General features: G+C 45.9%; 1 protein-coding gene across 1 annotated transcript; it reads right to left on the minus strand.

Annotated features, from left to right (window-relative positions):
- Window positions 1-10496: 10496 nt before the first annotated feature.
- On the minus strand, window positions 10497-10922 carry LOC139050178 (uncharacterized). Its single transcript, XM_070526385.1, has one exon. The coding sequence runs from the start codon at window positions 10920-10922 to the stop codon at window positions 10497-10499; it is 426 nt and encodes a 141-aa protein (XP_070382486.1).
- Window positions 10923-11470: the final 548 nt, after the last annotated feature.

Below are 11470 nucleotides of genomic sequence, written 5' to 3' on the forward strand. Positions count from 1 at the left end.
TTGAAAAAGATATCACCCAGGTGGCATAGACATATCGTCCACTTTAATCCACGAAGAATTGTGTCCATGACTATGCCATTGTTGGCGGGCGTGTTACAGATTCCAGATAGCATCGCCTGAAATGCGGAGTAACCACTGAGTGTAACAAATGTGGTTTCTCCTTTGTTCGCGATGTCAATAAGCAGCTGCCACTACCCTTGCATTAACGCGACAGCATTAAGGGCCCCATGTCCTAAAAAATCCTGCATCGGCGTCCCGTGTCGGCGTCTGGCATCCAGCGCGGGACGTCGTTTCGGCAAAAATATTTTTTGATCAAACCCTACCCAGGCTTAGCACAAATTACACAGTCGGCAAAAAACCCTGCGGTACAATCACTTCCTTCGTATGTCGCTCGGCTTCTGTGCAAGGTGCGTTTAAACATTCTTCCTTTTTTTCTCGTCTTCGTGTGCGCATCACTACGCATGTATAGACACTACCTCAAGAGAGCTGCAAGTAAAAAGCAAGGAGCAAATTCAAAAACATGCTTATAAATGCAGTTGGTATGCATATGTACACAGTGAAGCATTCCACAAATATGCATATTACTCGAGTGCTATAACATGTGTTTGTACTATTTTAGCCAATGTGAATGCAAAGGGAAGTTAGGTGGCATGTTGGCGAAGAATCTAACGCACCTGTGAATACAACCAGCGTTACAGGGGTTTAAAGAAGTCAAGCCTGCTTTTTGCACTACTTGTTTGGGGGCACCCAACCACTCCTAAGAGGCACAGATGAGACTGTCCACATGGATGCACCGTCCCACAGAGGAGTATGAGCCTTTCAGCGAGAACGCACACGCAGTAGTTACCGTCGGCAAGAGAGGTGCAGGCAGGTTTACTAATAAAGCTTCACTTTAAAGAATTGTGTGGATTTCGTACACATCTGTGGGAAATGATGTAACTTCTCATTTGTGTTAAGAAGCAACATACTCTTCATTATTTTCTTTTTTTGGGTCACAATCTGTCATCAAGCAGCTTTATATGGTGCTGACTCTTCCCTAATGTGTAAACTGGAGCACGAAAGGTAGCAGAGAATGACTCTTTCTAACTAACCCATGGCCACTGATGTGTTTGAGAGAAGTCCATGTTTATTCATCTTGCCAGAGAATGTAGATTTTGTGCATGCATTTATCAGTAGCGATGCCAAGAGATGGACAACATACCGCTTGGCCAGGTAGCATGCAAGTGGATGTGCATGCAACAACGTATTGACAAGCCTTTTTGCGTACTTCTGGAGTGCAACTTCCTGCGAAATTCATTATTTCAGTTTCGTGATTATTAGGACGATTAGGCACCGGCCACCATGAATCCCCGACCCTACGCTCAACAGCAGAAACTATAGAAGAGGCGGACTGCGCAGCTCGAGGTCTCACTAGCCGAGCGGCAGACCACACCGTTCTTCAGCCCCCGACAGACCGACGAGCGACCCACGAGTTGTTAACGACAGGTCAACAAATACTACAGGACCAACGGCTCGGAAGAACGCAATACGCTCCCCCACACAAAGCTCTCAATAAACTCCAGGCAAGGGCCTGGCGCCGCCTGCAAACTAACACATACCCACACTTGTCTCGTCTACACGCAATCTACCCAGACAGTTATACGTCCCGAACATGTCCCTGGTGTAGCAACCACACAGCGACACTCGCGCACATAACACACGAATGCACCGACCATCCGGGCGACGCAATTTCGCCACGAGTCACAACACACACACTCACTACGTGGTCTTGGGAGGCGAGACTCTCCGAACTGGACCTGGGAAGCCAACTGGCGACCCTCGACCAGGCCCGGCGAGCCGCGATCGCCAGTGGAGCCCTGTCAGAGGGAACCACCCAGGAATAAACCGCGCAACGGTTTCTGCAATAATAAAGTTTCTCCTCCTCCTCCTATAGTAACTGTGCCATGCACTGTGCTTTTACTTGAGTGAGAAACAGCACTGCTAAACTAAACACACGGGAAGTTCCTTTCATTGAGAAAGCATCGCCAAAATAGCCACCCTTACACATACAAGGGGTTTCGTGGTCCAATACTTCAGCATACGGAATTACTATTATTTATTAACATTGCAAGGTTCAAAATCTGAATAACTGAACTGCGCAGTGGTCGGCCACCTCAGTTGAAACAGTAGTTCACTGAATTGAAAGATTTCACTGCATGTCACAGAATAAGGTCTAAATGCACCACGTTGCAAACCTCTTAGTGAGGCCACCTTCTGGGGGGTTAGAGCGGGCCTCGGCTCCATCTGCTCCTTTGCCCGGCACTTATTTGACAGCGTTCCTGTCACGTTTCGGCTCCTGAGTTGATCTGGCATCCAATAGACAGTGGTTGCCATGCAGCAAAACAGGGAATTGATTGAGGCCCGAAACAAGATGCCCCAGCCTCAATTTCATGCCGCCGGTCGCTGCCAGCATAGATCTGGAATATAAAGAATTCCATTAGGCATTATAATTCAACACGCACCATAAAAATCATCTAGAATATCCTGAAACAGCATGCACTGCATATGGCTGTGTTCGTGGACAATACATCTGAAGAGTTCTGGCAATTCACCATTCCGTCTTTTCTTAAATGAGAGCCCACCATGAAAATAGCATAAACAATGGACTGGTTGAGAAAATTCTCTGCATGACTAAGGCCAAGTGAAAAAAATTTCAACTGTGCAAAAAATATGGTTGATCGCTCTTTCATAGAAATTACTGGAACACGAAAGTGAAACATGTCGTCACAGAAGCTGTTGCATGTTTATTGTACATGAAGAATTAAAGTACACCATCAAAGGCTCCCTACCAATGCACAGGGATCATCGACAATTGCCACAAGCGAATGTAGTGGAACGATTTGTGACCGGCAATCATCTCCTAAGACACTGCATTGCACGCGCTGGAGCACTGTGCATATGCGCCATAAACCACAGTCGTTCGCAAGCTGTACATGGAAAACCAAACGTGTTTTCAGAAAATCGCTTCCTGAAGTCGCGCTCTGCTGCAGCGTCCTGTTGGAAATTGGCCTCCTGCTGCCGAGTTGCTTCAGTGAAGGTACGAGCATTTTCGTCTGGCTTCGCAGTGTCTTGGGCAGCCACTTGTGATGCGCTCAGCTTCAGGAATGCGAGTGGCAGAGTTCACAGCATACCCCGCAAACGTGCAAAGTTATTCTGTTTCATACTGGCGTGTCCCTCACCAGACCAATGAGAGATTCGCCCATTGATGTCGTTGCGTTTTGCGCCGCTCAAGGTCACAGATTTCTTAGTTGGTGCCATCACAAGCGAAACAGCAGGCAGCATGCAAGCACTGCTGATGTATGTTAAAGCTGAGCTCCATAGGTGGCTAGACGTCACTCGCTAATCCGGCACGAAAGATAAACAATGTGCGGAAACTGTTTTAGAAAGGAAAGCGTTTTATGCCGGGCTTCACCATCGACTTTGTGTAACCGATGTGACGTTGGCGTGAACACGTCAAATATGCTCTTTGATGACAAGGATGACTCCGCCATGTAGAAGAGTTGAAGCAAAGCACAGCACCACGACACCAACGAGCACCGACAGTGAGCGTTTCAGTAATCTCAGTGCAGAGGAGGCTTCAACACCATGTAGCCCGATGTAGGCAGTGTAGGCCTTCGGCTGAGGTTACTTAGCAGCTTCCGCACATGGTTTGTATTTCCCATCTGATTATCCTGTGACACTTGTTGCCTTTGGAGTGCGGCTTCAACGTGCTTCATCCGTGCTTATACACCGCGCACTGCTTCGCTCATGATGGCACCAACAAGGAAAACTGCTCCACTAAGCGGCTCAGTAAGGCAACGACGTTGACGGGTGAATCTCGCTTCAGTCCGGCTAGAGACACGCCAGCATGAAACTCCTTCACGCGTTTGCGGCGCCAGCTGCGAACCCTGCCACTTCCATTCCTTAAGCTGAGTGCATTGCAACTGGCTGCCCAAGACACTACAAATTCGGGCCAAAATGCTCATACCTTCGCCAAAGCGACTCGGCAGCAGGACTCTGCTCACGAGTAGGACGCACTTGCCGGGCAAGCCTGCAACATGGTCACCAACCTGCAAATCGTGCGCCTTTTGCTGCAGTGGACTATGAGTTCACAAGGCAAACGTGGAAGAGCTTCTGTGAAGATACACTTAACTTTCGTGTTTTACACACTCGTACGAAAAAGGGATCAATCATATTTTTATACGAAAACTGAAAATGCCGCCATTACCACTTTTCCAACATGACCCCTGAGATCAGGCAGGGCCCGCAATATGGTACTTTACCTTGAAGGACCTCTGCAAGGACTTGTGTCAAAGACGTCAACCCCCAGGTGCATGCATCACCTGCTTAGGTGTTACTTAGAGGCTGCTAATTCGAAAATATACAATCAACAGAGCTGTTGTTTAGTCAAGGGAGCATACACAAGAGATGTCTGCAATGCAACGCTTTCAAAAATGTAAGCGAACCTTAAATACCTGGCTGCATGGCCTAGCAGACAAATTCTAGTTTTCATCTACCACAACTTCTCTTGCCATGAAGGAAAAAGGCAGGCCCTAAGGCATAATGAAATGACCTTTACATCATCTCTCTCACTGTCGATCACAGTCTGGAGGCCCTCTGGCATTTCGCTTATGAGAGCGTACTCTAGCTCTTGTGAGGTCGAGGGTTTTTCCCCAATGACAAGTATTTAATAGGGATAATAATTGGAGAGAGACAAAAGCAATAGACACGTTACGCATTACACATTGCCGATCAAAGTAGCTACACTGGCAGAAATTTTAAAAGAAATGAGTGCAACTTGGAGAAAATTAGAAAGCCTGAGAACGACGCCGCTCAAAGTAATAAATGCTGGGAAAGTATACAGTCCTCAGTTTTATCCTGAAGCAATTCTTTGCGCAGTTTTCAACATGCTGTTTATTTTTTGCTTTGCAATCATCACAGTTACTTTGCTCGAGGCTTCCACCTGCACTGCCTATAAGTAAAACCTAGCAGCGGCGCATTAGTTTGTGATGACACTTCAGTAAAGCGAAAGGAAGTTGGGATGTAGAATAGCTGTAGCAGACTACTAGAGCTCAAGAACTATGTTCGTAATTTTACAGTGCTGCTAGCTTTGAACGATTACATTTAAGTATTCTCAATAATTTTTTACCATCTGTGAAATGTTTCTGACTTGTGACAATTCATTCTGAAGCACTAATTTAACTAACAACACTACTGATATCAAGCCTGCTTTTTAATAATGCATTACAATGGCAGAACACAACTTCACTCAAGAAAGGAAGTGGGTGGATCAGGCACGTACCCGGGATTTTTTTTCGGGAGTGGGGGGTGCAACTTAAGGTAACTCTTCCTGTGCAAATAAGGGAGGGGGGATGCAGCTTTACTAGTACAAAAGTAAATAATGCCCACCATTTGCCATAAAGACGCACAAATCCGCAAAAGAGAAATAAAATAAGGTGTACCTCACAGGTACGTTGTGAGATACACCGCTCTCTTACTTGGCAAACAAGGAAGCACATGAAATGGACTCGCGCATGATAGAAGCACAGGAAGAACGCTGCCAAAAACAAGTAAACAAGCGAAAGCAAAAGAAGAGTATTTCTCGTATCCTTTTTTTAATTTAGCCCTGGAAGAAAAATAGAGAAGTGTATATATTTGCAAAACAATCACAGTTCTTTTGGATCTCTTGTTTACTGCTCTACCAATTTAAGCGCCGAAACCAATCCGTGTTGCTCTTTGGGAAGTTGTGTAACGATGCGTGGGCGCCAGTCCCGTAAAACCTTGTATATCGCAGGACGCTTCAGTTCTAGACGTACTGCACCCACCGCGGCAGGTTAGAATACCACTCACGTTAGCGCAGCAGAGAAGTGGCTACGACAGGCTGCTCCACTTATAACTGTAGAAGCGTGATTCAAAACACACGGAATCATTCACCTCTTCGGGCGGTCTTTTCTCTACTTCCTTTTTAAATTAAGAGAAGTTGATCGACAACATTTTCACGAACAACAATATATTTGTTAATTTTCGCTTTTCCTTCCTATTTGGCGTTTGCCTTGGCTCTCTCCCTTAGTAGATTGCTTAATTTCTCGACTATTCGACACATCTTTCCAGCTGCCGATTTTGCATAAAAAGTGCTGTGCGATTAGGGAAAAGCCAGACGAGGTAACAGGTGACGATCATCTTGTTTATAGTTTTACCGGTTATTGGAGGGTCTGATAATGGACGCTGTTTGGCATTATTTTGTTTTGCACCTTCTCTAACTCATATCGCGGGTATATGCTTCCAAGGATCTGGCAGCGTCGCGGCGAGCATTCACTCGAGGAAATAATGAAGCAAACGGAAACGTTTACCGCAGCTGGCGCTTTCTCCGGCCGCAAGTCGTTCCTCGAGCATACAGACCAGATGACTACGAAGCGAATCCTTTTCCTGGTCCCTGGAACAGTCTAAACAAGAAAGGTTGACTAACAAAGGAACAGTGATACGCGTGATTGCTGAATAAATGGTGACAACTGAACTCGTCTCGAATTAATCGCGCGGACACCAAATCGATGAGAAAACTGGCCTTCACGCCGCTGAAGATGCCAGTAGCTACTACCATCCAAAGCAGTGAAAAACTTTACAACCATTCCACTCTGTGAAGATCGAATGGAAGCAAGAGCTGACGACAGTCAAAGCTCTCAAACGCAAAGCGAAGTGCTTCACGCACTTATGAAGAGTGCTTAACGGCTGGTTCCTCTCTACCGTAGGTCGACCCGGCATTGCACTACCTTTGGATGGACCCACGCATGCTGAGCGCTTAACGCCTGCTTCGCGTTCACCTTGGGTGGGTCCACTATTGCACAATCTTCGGGATCGGCCTACGTATGGGGAGTGCTTAATGCCTGCTTCCCTCCGCGGGTCGGCCCGACGGTAGTGCAATGCCAGGTGGACCCGCGGCGGAGGTGAACCAGGCATTAGGCACTCCACATACGTCGGACGATCCCGAAGATAGTGCAGTACTGGGCCCAGCCGCGGCGGAGTTGATGCAGGCGCTTCCAAGGGCGCATTACAGGGGCGCATTTCCAAGGGCGCATTACAGGTTGCCGAGCCCACAGGGATACGTGCCATTGAGCTTCGACCCTTTTTGGACTATCACCAGGATCGGCCCACATGATCATTTTCTCTGTTGACGGCTAAGGAATAAGCTATGTAAGGTTAGTCATATACAGCTCTCACTGTGAAAGGCATCAATACGTTGACCGCCGAATAGACTGATTTGTCAGCGCTTTAGGAATGTGTGTGAGAAGTGGTAGTGTAAGTGGAGAGGGGGAAGTATGCCGTTCGCTTATATTTTTCGAGTGGGGGGTCCGCTGGGCACGTGTCTGGTGTGGATGCTAACTCCTAATGGTGCTCTGCAACACGAGATGCACCTGAAAAATTTATTGCACATGTGCATACAGAAATTGCAAACAACAAAGGATGGATGCGTGATCAATAACTGATCTCTTTTACAGATTACAAGCCACGCTGTAAGTGCAGATTGAACTCCAAAGCTACCTACCACGTAGCAGGGAACAAAATTATCCAGACGAAACATGAAAGGAGCCCTGCAAAACTTCAGAGAAAGCTTGTTGAGCGGCACCAATAGAATCATGATGACACAGTGACTTTGTGCACTTCATGTGACGGAAATGGCATCGAAGAGAGGCATTATGACCAATGATTAAAATTCCATGTGCAATTTATGATCTCACAATATTGCGAGTACTGTAAAAAAAAAGAACATATGGACAAAAATACACATGCATAAAAAGAGCATTCTTAAGAAAACATTTTCTACCGAGCTCATCTGGAGCCATCTGCTCACCGCTGCTGCTTGGAAGTACATACTGAGGCAAATAAAAAAATTCAATCAGATTTTCTGTTAATTTCTAATTGATTAGTTCTGTTTAAACAACTGCTTAAACGCAATCACGTTAATTAATCAAGCAATGCATCAACTAAGTTATAACAAATGTTATGAGTCTCAGTCGTACAAAGGTTTTATTTTATCGACATAGGGCCACAAATGCATTGCACTTATTTTATCATATTTTGCGTAAATGCTGCACACTAGATGGCACCAGTTTCCCCCCCAAAGAATTTCCTTGTCGCTGCAGTTTGCAGAAATGAGTTGGAAATTTGGCTCCCTAGACTTTTAGAAATTGCAGTTTTGTCTAAGTTTGTTATTTCCTAAATTTCTGGGTATTTGAGATTATCGTAGTTTTCACATTCTTGTGTGAATATATGCCTACTTCCATGTGTGTTTGCGCTTGCTCTTATTTCTGTCCTTTTAGTTTATATTATCATTTGTTGTTCCTAGTTTTCTTTCAGCAAAGTATTTTTGCACATTTTCATTTACCCATCTAATTCAAAGTACTAACTCCTGTAAACTGCAGTGCTGCTCTCTTCCATCTCATTAAAGCCTTTCTCACTGGTCTACCTCGGCTTCTCAATCTGCCTTCTCGCTGTGTTTTCTGTCCTTGCTTCTTGTGTGTTGCCGCAATGTGAATAATCAACTTACTCAAAACAAATTTTCGTCATTTATGAAGACAAGAATGTTTACAAATATATTTTCCTAAAAGCGTCATGTGGGTTGCAGAGTAACTTTGCCTCTTACCTCTGTTCATGTTTATGCATTAGTGCATGCGGCAGCTCGCCAGAAGTGCACATGAAAGGGTGCCATATCGTGAAACAGCAGCTTGCTATGTTGTTGCATTTTTCAGACTTCCAGTCTTAGGCAATAGACGCCTTCGCTGCCCATCACATATGCTGGTACAAATTTTCAACACGAGTAACATTGTGCAGTGCGGTGTCATTTCATGTCTGACGCTTTCATCGTTACAAAGACACTTTTCAGTGAATGGAGCCCAGCGAAAGTGCAGCTAGAGCTTTCGTAACTTTCACCATTTATTACTTCACCAATCTCATTGTCTGAACCTCACCGTCGCAATGCCGACGGCTCGTAAATAAAAAAAAATTGCCTGCATAAAACGCATCAAACTTTGCTCAGCATGTTTTAGTGCAAGCAATGCTAACAGAGCTTGTCAGCATGAATAATTGTGCTTACATTCATGTTACTTGGCCAGTCAGGTAAACGAATACAACAATGGCTATGGCTTGACTGCGCTTTCACGTGCAGACTGCTAATGGTGCCTTTCAAGCATGCCCTCGACTACTGCTAAAAATAGCTAAGTGAATGAGTATTTTGTGCCTCACTAAGCTAATGATGTTTTATAATTGTTCTCTTCCTTGCATCACTTGCCTGAGCCAGATAACCAAAATAAAGAATGCAACCACGTAGATCTGCTTTTACATACAAGCTGCTAGATGTGGCAGTCCATATCGCGTTGACTACTGCTGTATTACCTACAATGGCTGTAACATAGCTGCGCTTTGAAATGCAGACACTAAAGGTGCCTTTCAAGCGAGGCCTGACTGCTGTTATTTCATCAGAGCCCCTCATGCTGTATGGGGGCTGCTCAGTTGAGTATTTTGGGCCTTCTGACACTTTCATTATTCACCTCAACAGGCTGGAAAAAACACCAGGGGCAGCGCAACTACCTAGAAGCACGCCAGCTAACAGCGGCATGTCGCTCTCCATTGCTCTTATTTGTACAAGTTTGACCCGATAAAATTAACAATGACACTGCGGTGGAGTAAACAGAGGCGACGGTTTGTTTCTAATATTGCTTGGCTGCATGTATTCGCCTTTAGGGGCATGTAAAACTTTACGATGGCTCCAACATGACTGCTATTGTTTTCCTGTCGACACGCAGGTTGCCAACATTGGAGGTTAGTTTCGCCTCGGCTGCTGCTACTTCACCATCAGGCCCGTAAACTCGTAAATGGGTGCCCTAGCGAGCATTTTGGGCCTCACTAAGCTAATGAAATTTTATAACTGTTCTCTTATTCGCATTATTTGCCAAAGCTGGATAACCAAAATAAACAATGCAGCCAGATGAATGTGATTTGGCGTGCAGGCTGCTAACCGTGGCTGTCAATTTCGCGTTCACTACTGCTTTCTCGTGTCAAGCTCGACAGTGGCTGCCCGAATAAGCATTTTGGGCCCTGCATAGTTATTCAGTGTTAATATTTGTATTTCCATTTGAGCACGTTCCCATGCCAGTACTTATATTAAACACGATCTTTGTAGGACGTTGCTTTTTCAGAATTGAGCTTCCATTAGAAAGAATATGTCACTAAATGAACTGCTTATTTATTTTAGAGGTCACGCGAGAATAGTTGGCTGCTGTGAATCCACCAGCAAAATTATAGTAGCGGGTTGTTCTTTCGTTAAAAAGAAGGTGTAATGCTTCGTCAAGTTGCTCAATGCCGGACAGCTCGCAGTCGGAGTGGACTCGGAGTGGGTTTGATGTGGTCACTCCCGTGCGAGTCAAGCCTGAACTTTGCCTCCAGGTCTATCACCTGGTGAAGGTTCTTCCACCACTCTTCCGCCGTTAAGTGTTTGATTTTTCCCTCAAGACGTCTTCAACCGAAGACAGCTTGAAGTCTCTGTTATCCACAGCGATGCTATTCTTCACCTTTGTCCACACGCACTCGATAGGATTACATTCGCAGTGGTACGGTGGGAGCCTCAGTAGAATGCGGCCGGCACTTTCAGCTGCATTTTCTACGGTGTAGCTCAGAAAGTGGGGCTTTACAGATTCTACCAACTCAAACAGCAGCTTTTTCACCATCCTTTCGCTGTAGGAGAGGTCTTTGCTTTTGAGCCACTCCTGTATTTTTTCCTTCTTCGAAGCTGTCGTCGGCAATTTCTCTTCTCGCCGGGTATGGTAAAGTTCACTGTCAAAAACAACGACGCTACCAGCGGGCAACTTCTGCAGAACGTCATTAAACCATCCCTCGAAGCGATTGCCATCCATTTCTTCGATATAGTCGCTTGTTTTTTGGCCTCGGAATACATCTAAGCAGCTATCGACGAAGCAATCCTCGCTGCCGATGTGCATCACAATCAGGCACTGGCCTTTTCCAGAAGGTTGTTTCAGACCCACCGACAGGCCATTTGCTCGAGCGCACGGGAGTCCGCACTTCTGAACCACGGTGTCCGGCCAAACGATACACCGAGTGCGTCCCGCCGTCACCCATGCCTCGTCCAGGAAAATATATTTCGGCCTTCCGCCTGGTAGCGCCTCACGTCACGAAGGCAGCGATTCCGCCATTCAGCGATGTCATCCAGGTCAATAGGCAGCGAATGGCGGCTACTCTTCTTGTACTTCAATCCGATCTCGACAAGTAGGCGACGCACGGTACACCGCTTTAGTGATGGGAGATCCATAAGCTTCCAGAACGCGTTAGTTATCTTCTCGACCGTCGGTATCTCGTTGTGGCGAAAGAAATCGTGCACACATGACCTCAGTGCACAGAACGTGAAGCTGTCATACATCTCCGCATTTGGTGGGCGCTTTCGCGA

The sequence above is a fragment of the Dermacentor albipictus genome, chromosome 9 (genome assembly GCF_038994185.2).
Source record: "Dermacentor albipictus isolate Rhodes 1998 colony chromosome 9, USDA_Dalb.pri_finalv2, whole genome shotgun sequence".
Taxonomy (NCBI): Eukaryota; Metazoa; Arthropoda; class Arachnida; order Ixodida; family Ixodidae; genus Dermacentor; species Dermacentor albipictus.

What these genes read in the sequence shown, in the direction of transcription:
- LOC139050178 (XM_070526385.1), bottom strand. Translation starts at nt 10,922, where the DNA reads ATGGATGGCAATCGCTTCGAGGGATGGTTTAATGACGTTCTGCAGAAG.